Source organism: Capra hircus, chromosome 1, assembly GCF_001704415.2.
Source record: "Capra hircus breed San Clemente chromosome 1, ASM170441v1, whole genome shotgun sequence".
In the NCBI taxonomy this organism is placed as follows: domain Eukaryota; kingdom Metazoa; phylum Chordata; class Mammalia; order Artiodactyla; family Bovidae; genus Capra; species Capra hircus.
The window spans coordinates 136,761,014-136,780,740 of record NC_030808.1 but is presented as its reverse complement, the minus strand read 5'-3'; the positions used below and the strand labels follow the sequence as shown (position 1 = coordinate 136,780,740).

The 19,727-nt window shown below is 35.0% G+C and overlaps 1 protein-coding gene across 2 annotated transcripts in view; it reads left to right on the top strand.

Moving 5' to 3' along the window:
* Positions 1-19,727, top strand: part of DNAJC13 (DnaJ heat shock protein family (Hsp40) member C13) — a 157,749-nt gene that overhangs the window by 58,451 nt on the left and 79,571 nt on the right. For both annotated transcript variants that reach the window (XR_001918368.1, XM_018051322.1), the window contains exons 9-20: positions 8-99; positions 2,015-2,181; positions 2,286-2,365; positions 2,448-2,617; positions 3,081-3,180; positions 6,076-6,183; positions 6,898-7,053; positions 7,811-7,867; positions 10,226-10,347; positions 12,429-12,504; positions 15,405-15,500; positions 16,247-16,390. Coding sequence is in view for 1 of the 2 variants with exons in the window: in XM_018051322.1 (XP_017906811.1) it covers positions 8-99; positions 2,015-2,181; positions 2,286-2,365; positions 2,448-2,617; positions 3,081-3,180; positions 6,076-6,183; positions 6,898-7,053; positions 7,811-7,867; positions 10,226-10,347; positions 12,429-12,504; positions 15,405-15,500; positions 16,247-16,390 (1,368 nt within the window). In the remaining variant the exon portion in view is untranslated. The remainder of the gene's footprint in view (positions 1-7; positions 100-2,014; positions 2,182-2,285; positions 2,366-2,447; positions 2,618-3,080; positions 3,181-6,075; positions 6,184-6,897; positions 7,054-7,810; positions 7,868-10,225; positions 10,348-12,428; positions 12,505-15,404; positions 15,501-16,246; positions 16,391-19,727) is intronic.

The window sequence follows — 19,727 nt, the reverse complement described above, 5'->3', positions numbered from 1 at the left end:
TCCTTAGGTGTTCGCATTGGTTTGTGACTCAGAAAATCCACAGGTTTTTACTATTGAATTTATAAAAGGCCAAATACGGAAATACTCTTCAACAGAGAGGTATCTTTTTTAAATTCACCTAGTTTTTGAGATCTTAGTAATGTGCAAGGCAAAGTGCTTCATCAAAGAGGAAAAACAAAGATAAATTTTATCTAGAACTTTAAAATTATGTAATGAAGGAAAAGACAACTTTATTTTGCTGCATGTTTGACGTATGCTTCTTTTCGTTTTCAAGTTTCGAAAGAGTATAAAAATGATTCAGTTCAGTTCAGTCGCTCAGTCGTATCCGACTGTTTGTGACCCCATGAACCGCAGCACACCAGGCCTCCCTGTCCGTCACCAACTCCCAGAGTCCACCTAAACCCGTGTGCATTGAGTCGGTGATGCCATCCAACCATCTTATCCTCTATCATCCCCTTCTCCTCCTGCCCTCAGTCTTTCCCAGCATCAGGGTCTTTTCCAATGAGTCAGCTCTTTGCATCAGGTGGCCAAAGGATTGGAGTTTCAGCTTCAACATCAGTCCTTCTAACGAACACGCAGGACTGATCTCCTTTAGGATGGACTGGTTGGATCTCCCTGCAGTCCTAGGGACTCTCAAGAGTCTTCTCCAACACAGCAGTTCAAAAGCATCAATTCTTCAGTGCTCAGTTTTCTTTATAGTCCTCACATCCAATCATGACCTCTGGAAAAACCATAAAAATGGTTACTTGATATTAAATCAAAGGATGGATAATAAAGTATTTTTCTGAAACCTACACTTTTTAAGTATTTAAAAATAATACCTTTCACTTTGATTCTTAAATTGTTTGGATAATGGTAGCCAGTTACTTTGATAAAAATACACTCAGTGCAACTGCCACATGGTAAAACAACTAAACCTGTGTGCATGTTTTGTGTGGGTATGTTTTAAACTCCTTTAGGTGAATACAAAGGAATGTAATCACTGGAGCATATGGTAAGAGTTTGCTGAGTTTTTTAAGAAACTGCCAAACTGTATTCCTAAAGTGGCTCTACCATTGTGCATTCCAACCAGAAGTGAATGAGAGTTCCTTTTTCTCCACATCCTTATCAGCATTTGGTGGTGTCAGTATTTCAGATTTGGCCATTCTAACACTAATGTTGTGGTATCTTGTTTTAATTAGCTTTTTCCTGGTGTTATATGATGTAAAGCATCATACAGGACTTTGGATCATTCTTTTTCCTTGTTCTTTCCACTTTAATTTTGTATTGGGGTATAGCCAGTTAACAAAATTGTAATTGTTTCAAGTGAACAGCAAAGGGATTCAGCCATACGTATACATGTATCCATTCTCCCCCAAACCCTCCTCCCACCCAGGCTGCAGGATCATTTTTTTTTTGGGTTATTCTTTTTATTGTTGAATTTTAAGAGTTCTTAGTATATTTTGGGTAATGGTCCTTTATCAGATATGTCTTTTTAAAATATTTATTCCCAACTTGTGGCTTGTCTTTTTATTCTCTTGATGAAGTTTCTTGAATAAGTAAAACTGTAGAGAAAGAAGCAGATAAATGGTTGCCTGAGGCTAGGGAGTTTTTTGCAAATGGGCACAAGGAAACTTTTTGGGTTGCTGGAAATGTATAAAAACTGAATTGTGGTAATGATTGTACAACTGTATAAATTTATGAAAAATTACCAGACTCTACATTTTAATTAAATGACTTTTGTGATTTGTAAGTTATCCCTCAGTAAAACTGTTAAAGATAATCTTAAAATTAAAAAACAGGAGGAAAATGTTAATGATCCATTCCTTTAGTAATTTGGATATGATATTAAACAGGAAAGTGAAGATAAAGTATTGGATGTCAGGTTCTCTCCTGCCACTTCTCTTTAGTACTTCCCTGGTACCCAAGGTGCCCCCCTGAGCAGGTTACCTTCTAAAGGACCTATGCTGCTTTCTAAATGAAAATCTCCCTAGATTATCAATCCTAAAACCTTTGTATTTTTAACTTTGCTTAGAGATTCCTTATTAGCAAGTTTACTGGATGGAGTAAGAGCCTCTGGTAACCGAGATGTTTGTGTAAAAATGACATCAACTCATAAAGGTCAGCGATGGGGGTTACTCAGCATGCCTGTCGATGAGGAAGTAGAGAGCCTTCATCTCAGATTCTTAGCTACACCTCCAAGTAAGTATTGATTTAAATATAATTTCATTTCCATCCATCTACTTAACAATAAATAAACGTAGTGCAGACCTCTAAATCGTTTTGAATCATTCATTTCCTTACAGATGGCAACTTTGCAGATGCTGTGTTCAGGTTCAACGCTAACATTTCATATAGTGGAGTTCTGCATGCAGTGACGCAGGATGTAAGACAAATTGTATCATAATTTGTTCATTGTCATTAATTTTTGGTATAGAAACTCTTTTGAAATACTCTTCCTCACCTAGGGTCTCTTCTCAGAAAACAAAGAAAAACTGATCAATAATGCCATAACGGCATTATTGTCCCAAGAAGGGGATGTTGTTGCTTCAAATGCAGAACTTGAGAGTCAATTCCAGGCTGTGAGGAGGCTTGTGGCTTCCAAAGCTGGTTTTCTAGCTTTTACTCAGCTTCCAAAGTAAGTTGCCTTAATTTTTTTTCTTTTAATATGAATTTGAAAAAGTCAAAATAGCAAATAATCAACAAATTTACCTCTTTATATCTGATTAAACTTGTTACTTTTTAATATGGTGAAATAGTAGTTTCTATTCATGAGATATAAAAAAGCAAGATGAATGAATGGAAATGATATTGCTGACTCTTATGTATACATTGACCCATGATATTACTGACTCTTGTTTTAGTGAATTTGAATGGGATGTTCAAATTCAAGCCTTTTAGTTTTAATCAACCTTCAAGCCCCCCATCAAAGGAAAAAAAATTATGAAAACTGTTATGTTCTAGATATGGGATTCAGAATATTTAATTGCTGTAGTAATGTAGTAGAAACCTAAAATAACTTACTATGTTATGTTTTTATAATAAAATAATAGAATGATGCTCTGGTGTTGCTACTATACACTGTTGTTTTGTCCCATGAGGTTTCGGGAGCGTCTTGGAGTGAAGGTAGTAAAAGCACTCAAGAGGAGCAACAATGGAGTAATCCATGCAGCTGTTGATATGCTCTGTGCCCTCATGTGTGTAAGTACTGGTGTTTTTCTCAAGGAAGCTGATTCTAAGTGACTGATGGTTTAAATTTCCACAAACCTAGATTTTATTGTTTCAGTTGAATTCGATGTTTTTACATTTCCTAACTTGCTCTTACAGCCATTTACTTATACAAATAAACATTTGTTTAGCATAGCCTATAAACTAGGCACTGTGCTGTTTACAAAAAGAAATACCACGATGTTAAGACAAAATTCCTCCCTGAAATTGCTGGCAGTCTAGTAAGGTAGGCATGTGTATATAACTATATACATAGTAGGGGCCATGGGATCCCTAAGAAGCAGTACTTGATTCTGGTTTTGTGATGAGAAGATAAAAAGGTTCTAAGTTAGTCTTTATGGGATATATTACACTTGATCTGAATCTTAAGGGGCAGGTAGATAATTTTTAGTTGCGAGAAGACTTTCCTAAGGAAGAGTAATTCAGTTCAGTTCAGTCGCTCAGTCGTTTCCGACTCTTTGCGACCCTATGAACCGCAGCACGCCAGGCCTCCCTGTCCATCACCAACTCCCGGAGTCCACCCACACCCATGTGATGCCATCCAATCATCTCCTCCTCTGTGTGCCCCTTCTCCTCCTGCCCTCAATCTTTCCCAGCATCAAGGTCTTTTCCAATGAGTCAGCTCTTCGCACCAAGTGGCCAAAGTATTGGAGTTTCAGCTTCAACATCAGTCCCTCCAATGAACACCCAGGACTGATCTCCTTTAGGATGGACTGGTTGGATCTCCTTGCAGTCCAAGGGACTCTCAAGAATCTTCTCCAACACAGCAGTTCAAAAGCATCAATTCTTCTGCACTCAGCTTTCTTTATAGTCCAACTCTCACATCCATACATGACCACTGGAAAAACCATAGCCTTGACTAGATGGACCTTTGTTGACAAAGTAATGTCTCTGCTTTTTAATATGCTCTCTAGGTTGGTCATAACTTTCCTTCCAAGGAGTAAGCGTCTTTAAATTTCATGGCTGCATTCACCATCTGCAGTGAGCCCAGAAAAATGAAGTCAGCCACTGTTTCTACTCTTTCCCCATCTGTTTGCCATGAAGTGATGGGTCCAGATGCCATGATCTTAGTTTTCTGACTGTTGAGCTTTAAGCCAACTTTTTCACTCTCCTCTTTCACTTTCATCAAGAGGCTCTTTAGTTCTTCTTCACTTTCTGCCATAAGGGTGGTGTCATCTGTATATCTGAGGTTATTGATATTTCTCCTGGCAATCTTGATTTCAGCTTGTGCTTCTTCCAGCCCGTGGTTTCTCATGATGTACTCTGCATCAATATACAGCCTTGGCATACTCCTTTTCCTATTTGGAACCAGTCTGTTGTTCCATGTCCAGTTCTAACTGTTGCTTCCTGACCTGTATACAGGTTTCTCAAGAGGCAGGAAGAATAATTAGCATATACAAAAGTTTATTTGGGAAGCGAAAAATAATTGAATATGACTGGATCATAACGTATGAATGGGGCCACACAGGTTTAGTAGTTACAGCTAGAGATGTGTGTAGAGACCATCATAAAAAGCCTTTGTATCAAGGAAGCTAGTTTTGTATGCTTTATAGTAAAAAAATAACTGATTTGTTTCAACAGAGAAGTGGTAACATGTCAGTTGTGGAATTTTAGAAAATTCATGGATGGTATGTGAAGTATAGATTAGAGGTCAAGTTAGAGGCACGGAGAGCAAATTATCATGTAAGAAAGGAAGTGCTGAAGTAGGATGGACTAAAGACACATTTGAAAGTGGTTTTAGAGGTAAAACTCTAACTTGCTGACAGCTTGTTGTGGGGAGAAAGCTGTAAAACTTTGAAATTTTTGGTTTATTTCAATTTTGTGTAGAGTATACGTTCCTTATAGTAAGTATTTTAGGCAGACTTAGTGGTATATATACATTAAGCATAAGTAATCACTTGAATGTGTTAGTTGGTTTGTCGTGTCTGACTCTCTACGACCCCATGGACTGTAGTCCGTCAGGCTCTGCTGTCCATGGGATTCTCCAGGCTAGAATACTGGAGTGGGTAGCCCTTTCCTTCTTCAGGGGATATTCCCAACCCAGAGAATGAACCCAGGCCTCCTGCATTGGAGGTGGATTCTTTACTGTCTGAGCCAGCAGGGAAGCCCTTGTATAAAACCTTGTATAAAATCACTTGTATAAAACCTTGCATTTATTCCCTAAAGTGGATTTTATTATCTTTATTAAAAGTATTCCATTAAAGAATTAGTGAAGGACTTCCCTGGTGATCTAGTGGTTAAGAATTCGCCTGCCAATGCAATGGACCCGATTCAATCCTTGGAAAGGGAAGATTCCACTTAGCTGCCACAGGGCAGCTAAGTCTGTGCTCTACAGTTACTGAACCCCACACTCTCTGGAGCCCGCAAGCCACAACTGCTGAAGTCCATGCCCCCTAGAGCATTATCTTTACTCCTAACTATCATGCTGGAATCCTTTTTATGCTCTTAGTTTATTCCAACTGTCAAAAGAGAATCATCTCGAGAAAAGGAAGTATTTGTTGCTAATATTAGTACTTACTTTAAAATGCTAAGTTTATTGTTTCAAATTTATATTATAAAATTGGGGGAGGTGTTATTTGCTTTTTAATAAAAAGAATGGGTGTTATTTGCTTTTTAAGAGGGAGATCTGTGACTTATTCTCTCAAAAGTACCCTGTGCAGTACTATCTACCCTTACTTGTTAGGCAAATTATCCAGTCTCATCAGACCCAGGAGAAGTCATTTCCTCCTGCTTATCACAAGTTTCCTTTCTGCCTTAAACTTGAAGGATGTGGTTTTTAGTTCTTTCAGTTGTTCAGTGAGTACTCTTCATAAATAACTTTTACGTGATGCAACTGCTTATGAATTTATCACTGTTTTTAATCAATAGCCCATGCATGATGACTATGATTTAAGACAAGAACAGCTAAACAAAGCTTCTCTTCTCTCTTCAAAGAAGTTTCTGGAAAACTTACTGGAGAAATTTAATTCCCATGTGGTGAGTTAAAGTTAAATTTGTCTTAATGAGTGATACCACACAGATTGAAGATATTCTGGAAGTACAACATGGACAGTTTTTGTTCTGTTTTGTTTTAAATTGTAGCCTTGATTTCAGTATTGGTTTACAGTTCAGCTTGTTCACTTACTTATTTTATTACTATAAAATAGTGTCTTAAGACTATTTAACTATTTAGGAAAGGATAAATTGCAAAGCCTTTAACTTTTTAGTTATAGCCCAGATTTTTACTTTTCTACTCACTTTAAAAATGTCATTATGAAATAATTTGCTTTAAAAAAGGCTAATAAAATCTTTATTCCTCAATCATTGGTTAACAGTTTTAGAGATGGGCAGTCTGTAACATCTAGAAGGAATATGAACAGATTGCTAGAGCTTTGCAGGTGTTATCCAAGATTGCCTTTTATACAAATATACATTAACATTTATCATACCTGTTTGAGGAGTCTTGGTTATTTTCTTGAAATTTGACTGAATTTTAACTGTTTTCTTTTTGAGATAAGCACTAGATATACTACATTAGTAAAACAAGTACTGCTTTGAGTAGTACTCATGTTGTGAGCACTTTAAAACTCATTTTGGGAAATTAAATGTTTACTTCTAACATAATAAGATAACAGGAAAAACCCCATTATTAGCTGTGTTTTAAGTGAAGCTCCCTGCACTAAGCCAAGGTAATATGTTACTTTGTTTCAGGATCATGGGACTGGTGCACTAGTTATTAGTTCACTCTTGGACTTCCTTACTTTTGCCCTGTGTGCTCCATATAGTGAGACAACAGAGGGGCAGCAGTTCGATATGCTCTTGGAGATGGTAGCATCCAATGGAAGAACACTCTTTAAACTGTTTCAGGTGAGAGCTTACACTTTTATCAGGTAGCAACTAATCCGCGAGAACCACTTTTCGGTCAGTTTATTTTTAAAATAATGTATATGTCCTTCTGTGGTAATCTAAATAAATACAGCCTAGTATGTTATTGTATTAGAATATGTCACTGATTTCTTGATGTTTCACGTAGAGCTCTATTGATGGCTTTTGATCAGTATTTGACTCTGTTGTCCATCTTTTCCGTCTTAAAAGTAGTGAAAAACTGACTTTTTTCCTGTGATCAACTCAAAGTTCTCTTTTCTTTATAAATTTCCAAATATTAAGGTGAGCTTTAGCAGGGACTTTCATGAGCAATTGAAAACATGTATTTCATATAATGCCATCATGTTTATTATGTACATGTGTGTATATGATATTTATGTTTATAAATGTCTATTTCTGTTATGTTAATATAATTATTTGATATTTATCATTCCAATAAGTAGAATATATATAATTATTCACATTAGTGCTAGCTGTTTCTACTTCTGTAAACTCTTTGTTTTTAGTATCTGTAAAGCTATATTATAAGAATACTTAAAATTTTTAAACCAGACTGTGAACTGACTTTGAGATGTAGTTTTTATTAATTTTATGGCTTGAAAGGGTGAAAGGGGTTTCACTTTGAATTTTATGGCTTAATACCTTGCATAAAACTGTGTATCCTTCTGAAGAGTAACCCCTAAATATGTTGGAATAAAACTCTTTTATTCTGTGATACTTTTTTCTCCCTATTTTAAAGCATCCTTCCATGGCAATTATAAAGGGAGCTGGATTGGTTATGAAGGCAATAATAGAGGTGAGAAAACAATTTTGAAAGTTCAACTTACTTGAATGTTAACTGGCTATTTTAACTTGGGCTGACAAAGTTACTTTCAGTCTTTTATGGGAAGTATGCAGTATTTCTGGGTAAGAAAAGTAATTTTAAATGTTTATATTCCTTTTAAACTAGTTGTAACAACAATCCTAAATAATAAACTAAGAACTTAAAGTTCTTAAGTAAGTAGATTTAGAGCAAATGAATATTTCTGGTCCTCCATTATTTGTTTTATTTTAAAAGAAAAGTTAGCACTCTTTCTTCCTCTCTTTTGGTGGTAGTGGTGATGGTATTGAAACTTCATTCAGGTACTAAGTCTATATGGAAATCTATTAATGGAGTTAGTTTATAGCCCAGTAGTATTAAATAAATATTGTAACAAAAACTTCCTCATGCTAACCTGCATGTATGTTTAAGCCCCAGAGATCAGGATATGATATAGTTGGACAGGAACTCTTGCTTCTCCAAAATAGTTGCTTTAGCCTTATCACCTGGTAGCTCAGGTGGGAAAGAAAGAATCTGCTTGCAATGGAGGAGACCCCAGTTCGATTTCTGGGTTGGGAAGATCCCCTGGAGAAGGGACAGGCTACCCATTCCAGTTTACTTGGGCTTCCCTGGCGGCTCAGATGGTGAAGAAGCCGCCTGCCCTGTGTGATATGGGTTCGATCCCTCAATTGGGAAGACCCCCTGGAGAAGGGAACGGCTACCCACTCCAGTATTCTTACCTGGAGAATTCCATGGACAGAGGAGCCTGGCAGGCTACAGTCCTTGGGGTCACAAAGAGTAAGATACAGCTGAGCGACTTTGTATAAATAGATAGATATTTTTTAGAAGACGAGATTGTGGCTATTAATATAAGCTTACATACTGGATGTTTACAATATCAGTCTAATGGCTTTTGAATTTTTATATACTTTTGTTGTCCTAATTGGATAAAATGTAAGAGTGCTCCCTTTGTCAAAAAACTCTGCCATTATAGTTCATAAATATAACAAGTAGCTAAATAATAAGCAAAGTATTAGTATACTGTTAAACAGCTATTGAAAATTATATATAGACTTAGATTGGTTGGAACATCAAAGTTTATTTGCATTTTTAGTGTATATATGAAATAAAAGTGAATTGTCCCCCTTTAGTTAATGGGTTCTATGCTTAATGTTAGTTTCCAAAGTAAATGCCACATCTCTCACTTATAGAGCTTGAAGTCGCCAAGGACAGTTAGGACCATGAGACCATACCAAAGAGTCTTCCTGGATTTGATCCATTAATATATTGCCATTCATTCAGAAATATTTAGTGAATGCCAGATATAACCAAAAGGCCATTTTTACTTCAGTACAAGCCACGGGTGTCAGATTCCTAGCCAGTTACTAGAGCAGTGTCTGTGTAAGGGAGGCTTTTTTAATTTACACCAAAATCCTGGCAAATATCTTAAGTTGCTATTTTCCGATTGTGAAAGCAGTGTATGATCTTTTTAAGAAGTATTGGGTTTTTCAGAAAAAACACAAGGAAGAAATAAATCACCTGTATTTTTACCATCCAGAGACAACAGCTGTTAGTTTCCTGGTGAATTTCCTCTCAGACCATGTTCAAAGTTATATATGTACATATACATACTATGTATATTTATATACATACTACATTCATTTGTATCAAATGACATATGTACATATTCATACTGCATGTACATTTGTATACTTCTGAATCTTCAGTTATACTATATACTTGTACTTTTTTTCAGTAACATTGTATTTTTACTTTTTCCACACATCTTAAATATCACAGTGCTTGCTTAATTCATAGCTCTGTTTTTTATCTTTGATTGGTAGTCCTATCTATCCTACCCTTTTGTGAAAGTAAGTCTAAATAATCAGAGTGAAATAAGAATACAAAGAACTACCTCAACATCACATCATTCTTTTTTTAAAAAAATAAAGAATTGTATTCACCATAAAAGTGAATATATCTTTACCAACAAGAGCAGGCAGGTTTGCAGATGCCTTTGGTAGGAGTTACTGATTTCTGTAAGTCACCTCTCCCCTTCATTGGCTGATATATACTCAAGGAATGGAACCTAATTTTAAAGTTAAACAATGTATAATTCCTGAGATAACTATATCTTGGAACATTAAAACCTTATTCCAAAGGCAAATAATATTTTTAAATGACTTATAATTATATTATTCACCTATGTTATTTTTGGAAAATTGGAGTTGCATATTTAATTTTTATTACATTGTATACTGAATAATTATTTTATCTAGAGATGTAAAATTAACAAAATTAAAATAGCTTGCTTTAGATTGTTGCTTTAGGGATCATCTTACCCTTTTTCCAAAGGAAGGTGACAAAGAAATTGCTACAAAAATGCAGGAGCTTGCCCTAAGTGAAGGTGCCTTACCTCGACACTTGCATACTGCGATGTTTACAATAAGCTCAGATCAAAGGATGCTTACGAATAGGTAGGTTAAATTTAATTTGTTATCAGTTAACTTGTTTAGAGAAGGGGTTCAGATATTACATAAAACAGTTTTTGGATTACACAGATGTTTCATTTTCTTTTGATTCACCTAGTTCTTGTCCTTTCCTTATGGAAAGATTGTACCCAAAAGATCATTGTCCCTGTCCCTGCATAACTGGGGAGGAAAAAAATAAAACTGCTTTTTTTCCCCCCACTCTCTGCTCATCAAGTTCTACACCGCATAGTCATGGGACTGGAACATGGAAAAGAGTGCTTTGTAGCTTACGAAACTAGAACCACATGTCCCCAGGGCATTTCTCCTTACATTTCCTCTTGGCTATCTTGTATGTAGATGACCCACCTAGTGATTTTTAAATAACTTTGGTCTGTTAGTTACTCTAAGAATAAAGAAAACTTCATTATCTAGCCAGCCTTACCTAATCAAGCCTATCGTAAATCTCTTGCAGTTAAACAATTTTCCTTTAGGCAAATCATCTTTTTTATAAAAATCCTTCAAATATGAGGAAACACACAAATCTGTTTATTCCCTGCTGTATGAATTCCAGCTCTTTTAATTTTTCTTTATAATTCCTGATATAATATTTTAATCATGTTCTTTTTGGCTTTTTAAAATAATAGTGTAAATTGCTGACTTATGCTTACTTTATTATAGAAATATAAATTTCATTTATTTATCACCTATGTTTGGTTATTGCCTATTGTAGTATGCTGCTCTGCCAGTAGTTTTCTGTTTTTACTATTATGAGAAGCTATCTGCACCCCTTACGTGAAAATACTAGGCATAAAAATAGTCTTTAGTGTTGCCTGTGAAAACAAAAAGATGTAAAAAGAAGGTTATTTCCTTGATGTACTGCCTTATATATTTACTAAGATATTACATAGTAGAGACTATTTAATATCTTATTCCATTAAACCCCTGTTAGCCCTTTCCTGTTTGTTTTACTTTTTATTAATCAGTTTAATCAATCAGTTGCATTCCCTACTGTGATCAGTAACAATATTGAAAACTGTCAAATTATAATAGAAATACTATTTATCATTTGCATTGCTTTATCTTTTATAAATTGCTGCTATAAAATGTTATCTTATCTCTAAAATCTTTTAGGAATCATTGATATGATACTTAGCAAATGCCAGTGAAGGAAACTATGTGTTATTACTTCAGTATGTTAATAGGCTTCCAGAGAGACATAAACTGTTTTAGTAGTGATTTTTGTGTTTTTGGTGGCAGAACGAAGCACAGTTTGGGTTTTCTTATTAATCTGCTTTCTTGTGATAGTGTAACATATATGCCCTTAAGTGGTTCTTTGGGCATTCCCCTCACAGGATTCATCCTCATTCTTATTGCAAATGGCGGTTGAATCCCTACCAAAGCATAGAAGGGTCTCTGGTGAATAAAATATATTCCCTGTTTATGAGAAGCTTCTAGTCTGGGTAACAGATATCATCATGGGGATTAAGATTAATAAATGACTAAGTCCTAGATTGAACATGAATCTTCCAGATTTTCACTTTGAATCAAAATATTCTTTTAGCTCAAAAGTGCTTTTTAAATCTTTGTTCAGACTTCAAAACTGAAAATATTTTCTATCTCTGACCTATCCAGGAAGTATGTATTAGAACATAGTTGACTTTTGTTCATGTTCAGAATTCCAAAGAATTCTAGAATGATGTGATCACTATAGCAATACTTGTAATACAAACTGTTTATATTATCAAGTCGAATTGTTTCCCTAACTCATATATCTCAAGTTAAGATATTAATTTTTAGTATTTAACATCAGAATGATTTTCTCCTTAATTTTTATTGGAGTATAGTTGATTTAGGGTGTTGTGTTAGATCCCCATGTACATCAGAATGACTCAGTTATATATATATATATATATATCCCCTCTTTTTTAGATTATTTTCCCATATAGGTTAGTACAAAGTATTGAGTAGGTAGAATTTTTTTCTTAAACTGTAGTCTTATTTCTTACATGATATGTTGTTCTTAAAAATTCCTTTTTGTTCTAGCTGAGATAAAGCAGCAAACCTTTCTCAACGTCTGCTTTTTTCAGACAGCTAAGTAGACATTTAGTCGGACTCTGGACAGCTGATAATGCAACTGCAACAAACTTGTTGAAACGCATTTTGGTAAGTCACTTGAATATATATTCTTACTCAATAAAATTTCATTGATAAGTTAGTTATACGATTAAGAATTGGGTGGTATTTTTTTTTTAGTTTATCGTTTTTTTTTAATATACTAATCAAAGGAGTTATCGTATAATAAATGTTATCCTCAGTAGCTAAATCATCAGTTCAGTTCAGTCGATCAGTTGTGTCCAGCTCTTTGCAACCCCATGGGCTGAGACATGCCAGGCTTCCCTCTCCATCACCAAACCCAAAGCTTGCTTAAACTCATGTCCATCCAGAAGGTGATGCCTTCCAACCATCTCATCCTCTGTTGTCCCTTTCTCCTGCCTTCAAAGTTTCCCAGCATCAGGGTCTTTGCATAAGGTGGCCAGAGTATTGGAGTTTCAGCTTCAGCATCAGTCCTTCCAATGAATATTCAGGACTGATTTCCTTTAGGATTCACTGGTTGTATCTCCTTGCAGTCCACGGGACTCTCAAGAGTCTTCTCCAACACCACAGTTCAAAAGCATCAATTCTTTGGTGCTTATCTTTCTTTACAGTCCAACTCTCACATCCATATATGACTACTGGAAAAACCATAGCTCTGACTAGATGGACCTTTGTTGGCAAAGTAATGTCTCTGCTTTATTAATATGCTGTCTAGGTTGGTAATAACTTTTCTCCTAAGGAGCAAGTGTCTTTTAATTTCACGGCTGCAGTCATTATCTGCAGTAATTTTGAAGCCCAAGAAAATAAAGTTTCTCACTGTTTCCATTGTTTCCCTGTCTATTTGCCATGAAGTGATGGGACTGATGCCATGATCTTAGTTTTCTGACTTTTAAGCCAACTTTTTCGTTTTCCTTTTTCACTTTCATTGAGAGACGCTTCAGTTCTTCTTCCCTTTCTGCCATAAGGGTGGTGTCATCTGCATATCTGAGGTTATTGATATTTCTCCTGGCAGTCTTGATTCCAGCTTGTGTTTCATCCAGTCCGACATATTTTGCATGATGTACTCTGCATATAAGTTTAATAAGCAGGGTGACAGTATATAGCCTTGACATACTCCTTTCCCAATTTGGAACCAGTCTGTTGTTCCATGTCCAATTCTAGCTATTGCTTCTTGACCTGCATACAGATTTCTTGGGAGGCAAGTCAGGTGGTCTGGTATTCCCATCTCTTGAAGAATTTTCCGCAGTTTGTTGTGATCCACGCAGTCAAAGACTTTGGCATAGTCAGTAAAGCAGAAGTAGATGTTTTTCCGGAACTCCCTTACTTTTCTTATGATCCAGTGGATGTTAGCAATTTGATCTCTGGTTCCTCTGCCTTTTCTAAATCAAGCTTGAACATCTGGAAGTTCACAGTTTATGTACTGTTGAAGCCTGGCTTGGAGAATTTTGAGCATTACTTTGCTAGCATGTGAGATGAGTGCAATTGTGTGGTAGTTTGAACTTTCTTTGGCTTTGCCTTTGTTTGGTATTGGAATGAAAACTGATCTTTTCTAGTCCTGTGGCCACTGCTGAGTTTTCCAAATTTGCTGGCATAATGAGTGCAGCACTTTCACAGCATCACCTTTTAGGATATGAAATAGCTCAACTGGAATTCCATCACCTCCACTACCTTTGTTTGTAGTAATGCTTCCTGAGGCCCACTTGACTTCACATTCCAGGATGTCTGGCTCTAGGTGAGTGTCATACCATCGTTGTTCTCTGGGTCATGAGGACATTTTTTATATAGTTCTTTTCTGTATTCTTGCCACCTCTTTTTAGTATCTTCTTTTTCTATTAGGTCCATATACCATTCCTTCCTTTATATTGCCCATCTTTGCATGAAATATTCCCCTGTTATCTCTAATTTTCTTGAAGAAATCTCTAGTCATACCCATTCTGTTGTTTTCCTCTATTTCTTTTCATTGATCACTGAGGAAGGCTTTCTTATGTCTTCTTGCTATTCTTTGGAACTCTGCATTCAGATGGGTGTATCTTTCCTTTTCTCCTTTGCTTTTACCTTCCTTTATTTTCTCAGCTGTTTGTGAGGCCTCCTCAGACATCCATTTTGCCTTTTTGCTTTTCTTTTTCTTGGGGATGGTTTTGATCACTGCCTCCTGTACAGTGTCATGAACCTCCATCCATAGTTCTTCAGGCACTGTCTATCAGATCTAATCCCTTGAATCTATTTTTCACTTCCACTGTATAATCATAAGAAATTTGATTTAGGTCAAATCTGAGTGGTTTTCCCTACTTTATTAAATTTAAGTCTGAATTTTGCAAATAGGGAATTCATCTGAGCCACAGTCAGCTCCTGGTCTTGTTTTTGCTGACTGTATAGAGTTTCTCCATCTTTGGCTACAAAGAATGTAATCAATCTGATTTTGGTATTGACCATCTGGTTATGTCCATGTGTAGAGTCATCTCTCTGTTGTTGGAAGAGGGTGTTGGCCGTGACCCATGAGTTGAGTAAAGACCAAATTTACCTGTTACTCCAGGGATCTCTTGACTTCCTACTTTTGCATATCAGTCCTCTATGATGAAAAGGACATCTTTTTTTTGGTGTTATGTCTAGAAGGTCTTGTAGGTCTTCTTATAACCGTTCAGCTTTTTCACCATTAGTGTTTGAGGCATAGACTTGGATAACTGTGATATTGAATGGTTTGCCTTGGAAACGAACAGAGATCATTCTTTTGTTTTTGAGATTGCACCCAAGTACTGCATTTCGGACTCTTTGTTGACTGTTAGGGCTACTCCATTGCTTCTAAGGGATTCTTGCCCACAGTAGTAGATACAATGATTGTCTGAATTAAATTTGCCCATTCCAGCTAAGTCATCCTATTAATTTATTTGGTATTTGAAGGCTAGATTTTGTGTGTGCAGTTGTTTTGAAAATGGATTGTATATCTCGTTTTTTTTGTTGTTTGTTTTTAGCCCCCAGGCTTGCTGGCATACTTGGACAGCTCTGATCCAGTTCCTGAGAAGGATACTGATAGGATGCATGTTAGAGATAATGTGAAAATAGCCATGGTAAATATCCTTGTCCTAAGTGTTTTTTCAGTATGAAGGAGTACTTTTTTGTGAAACATTCTTAATTAATAGTGTTCCTTTAAATTATTACTATTAACAGCTTTACTGAAGTAAAATTTGCATCCCCCAAATTTTACCTATTTTTAGTGTACAGTTCTGTAATCTTTAGAATTAAGCAGTTATCACCATAATCTAATTTTATGAATAGTAATTATCTTGTATTTTTTCCTCTAACTCAGCATATAGGCACATTAAATAATGGATTTTTAAAAAATTTGTTTCAAATGTATAAAGTGATATTAACACATAATATATAATTTATAAATGGTGAAAGAGGCTAACACTGAAAAAATTAATCTAGGTAGGGCTTTTATTCCTTTACAAAGCAGTCTTAATTATGACTGTTGGCTATCTTTGAGAAAATTACTTAACTTTCAAGATATGCTGTTGTAATGATGTCATATAACAATTAGAATGTGTTTGTTTCCTTTCTTCACCTCATTTCTCTGTCTGCACCCATCTCCCACTTAATATCTTGCTATCCCTCTAAAAGTATTCATTTTGAAAAATAGAAAAGTTAAGATTTCTTGGACAAAATATATAATATGTTGTGGAAATGTTCACTTTGTTTTTCCATTTTTTTTTTCTGAGTGTTTAATCGTGTAAAATAGTGTCTCACTCTAATTATATTTTTAAAATAAATTCACAAATATAGGACTGTAATCGAATTCAACATTATTTAATAGGATCAGTATGGAAAATTTAATAAAGTTCCAGAGTGGCAAAGACTAGCTGGAAAAGCTGCTAAAGAAGTTGAAAAATTTGCCAAAGAAAAAGTGGATCTTGTCTTAATGCACTGGAGGGATAGAATGGGCATTGCACAAAAAGAGGTAAAAATAAAGTCTTCTTCTGAACTTCTAAGACTTCCATGTATCCTAGGTTACTTCAGTTGTCACTGTTCATAGAGATGGTAGTCAGACACTTCTGACGGAACACCTGAAGAAATGTCACCTAGTTCTGATTGTATTTTATATAAATTCTTCTTAATTCATAGTTTCATGAATCAATGGTTAGGATTTTAATCATTTGACATAAAATTCCATTCTTGGGCTTCCCTGGTGGCTCAGATGGTAAAGAATCTGCCTGCAATGCGGGAGACCTGGGTTCAATCCCTGGGTTGGTAAGATCCCCTGGAGAAGAGCATGGCAACCCACTTCAGTATTCTTGCTTGAAGAATTCATGGACAGAGGGGTCTGGTGGGCTCCGGTCCATGACAGTGGAGCCTTGCAGGCTCTAGTCCATGGGGTCACAAAGAGTCGAACATAACTGAGCAACCGCCACTTTCACTTTCACTTTCCACTCTTAATTTTTCTTCCATAACTTAACAGTTTCCATATTTCTAATTTCATATATATCCTTTTCCTTCCTTCTCTGAACTTTGTTTTGTTAACTATTCAAATAAAATGGCCCTTTTTGTTTAGCTTTTTTGAGACAAGTATTTTGAAAATAAGATTAACATTGTTAAATTTACTGTATGTACTTAAATTTCATTATTAGTTCCTCAAATCAAGGTCAGATCTGAAACAGTTTGTTTCATTCTTCAGCATGTAGTATGTGCTAGAGAACCTCATCCAGTAATGTTCATCCTTCTAAGATGGAATGTACAGTGGTTGAAAATGGTTTAAGGTTTCATGTAAAAGTTGACTTGATCTCGGATTTTGTTGACCACATTTATATTCTTTCTCTTGAACCATCTCTTTATTTATGGTAGCTGTTTTCTTATGCAAGGAAAATAATATGTTTCTAAAAACAAATAGGTTTCTTAACGAATTTCCAGAATGTCTAAACATAAGGCATCAGGTGCACCAGAACAGAAATATTACTGTCTTATGTGTCTATCTGAAATTGAGACCAACATTCAGTTCTTTAGAACGTGAGCACAATGAATTAATGTTAATTTGAATGAGTGACATATCATTATAAAGAATCAATAGATAGGCTCTCAAATGCCTAGGACAGTAAAAAGACTGAACTTTGAATTGGTTAACCTACATCTGAGCCTGGTTCTGTCACTTATTAACCCATATGGTAAGTTAACGGTTTTCAGAATTTTATTTTCCTCTTTCATTAAATCAGAATAGCAGTACCTCTTATCTCTGTCCTTTGAGGTTGCTTTGATGTACAAGGAAGTTAGTATTAAAAGTGCTTATATAAAAGGCAATACATGTCATGATAATATTGCTATAGCATTTGAAAATTTGTAAGGCTTTACATATGAACGATTTTCACAGTTACTAAAAATAGCAAGCTTCTGGGTTCAGGTAGTTAAACCCATTGCTGAAGTAATAGTTGTTTCAAGCTGTTGGGTGTAATTATACAGAAAATAAGTTTTTGCATCAGATTTCTTACATAACATTTATCCAGTATAAAATTGAACACAAGCTATTTTAGCTAGAAATGTGAATGGCATCTATTATTTAAAGATAAGAATTCAGATGGAAAAGAAATATTTTTATTTTCAATAATGTTTTATCAGTCAGTTGGTTTCATTTACATGAGATATTATCTAAGGTGCTTAGCAAATAATGACACCAAATATTAATATGCTAGTCAGTAAATTATTGTGGTAGTAAACTAATTATTTCTCCCTGGGTACTGTTTTCAACATTAATTTCTTTATGAAACAGTGAATAATCTTTGTGACTACTTTATTCATGGAAATATTAATATCAAAATAATTAATGAGCTTCAACTAAAGTCTAAAAATTAATTATTGTCCAGTTAACTATTTAGTCTTAAAATGACCTGCATTTCTTATGTAATTAGAATGTTTAGGAAGTCAGTTCAATTTGTAGCTGATGTTCTGTGTTGGATTAATAATAACCTTTGGCTAATGTATAGAATTGATTTTTTCTTATTTATGTTATGTAAATCTGTTTACAGTTTAGGGGTTTGTTTAGCCACTTAGAGCTTTTAACCCGAGTCTCTAAATCAGTCAGCTTAGTTTATGACGAGCTGGTTGTCCTTTTTCTGCATAGTGTTTACATTTTTATGATTCTAGACTCCCAGCTTTTTGTCCTGAGGGCAGGGGAAATGGAAGATAGTATTACTTAATTAGAGGTTTTAAGGAAAGGTTTGTCCTTAAAACTAAAATTTTGAGCTATTTGTATACTGTATTCAAGTCACCTAACATTAGTTTTCATGATAATGCATAGAATTAAAATTTGTAGGAAGTATTTCTTTAGTCAGTATGTTTTATATTTCAAACAGCATTTACTTTTTAAAATTTACTACTTTGCCTTTATTCTTTCTGTGATATCTACTCTGTTTTATTGGTTTATTTTATATGGTTTGCCACTTCCTTCATGAAGTTACTGACTTTGGTGTTTTAGTCTATGCTACTTTCTACTTTTAGCTTCTGTCACATTGACGATTAGTATTTCATGATTGAAATATCTACATATTTTACTTGGAACAAAGATTCTTAACCTTCAGACTTCCAAAAAATCTTTGAAATCTTCCTCTCCAGTTATAAACCTTATGTATGTGCCTTTCTGTGAAATGGGACCATAATTCTCAGATACATTTATGACTGCCTAAAATTTGGTTCATAGACTTTAGAGAAGTAGGTGGGCCTTTAGTCCTAAAGTTAATTTATACAGATGTCATCCTTGTGGAATTTGTGTAATAGAAACAGTGTAGAGATACAGGCTCACTAATTTTTATTTAAAAAAAAAAAATTTCCCCCCTTTTAACAATTAATTTCAGGACAGAAACAATATGGTGAGTTTAAGTCCCTGCTACATGTGTGAAATTGCCTGGTATGTGAAGTTGTCTTAGATATTCTTGGTTTAGTAAATTAATTCAAGTTGTACTTCACATGTGTATGAATATAGTGACTTAGTTTTGTCCATCAGCTATTTCAATTTATACTTGTTCCTCTTGGCTTTGGTAGCAGTTTAGTAACCTCTAATCTTTTGTGTTTATTGTTTTGCTGTGATATGATTTTTATATTAACTGCATGTAAATGTTTAAAATAAGTCACCTGTTTTTGACTGTTGTTAATAAAATTTGGATTTAAAACAATAACTTCAGGCTACATAGAAACTATTTCAGCAACACTATAGTAATATATGCTGACAAAGTATTATAAATACATTGTGATATAATCTCATATTCTATATTATATTTTATAGATTCTGTCTCATTAATTTTGTCTCTGCCAAA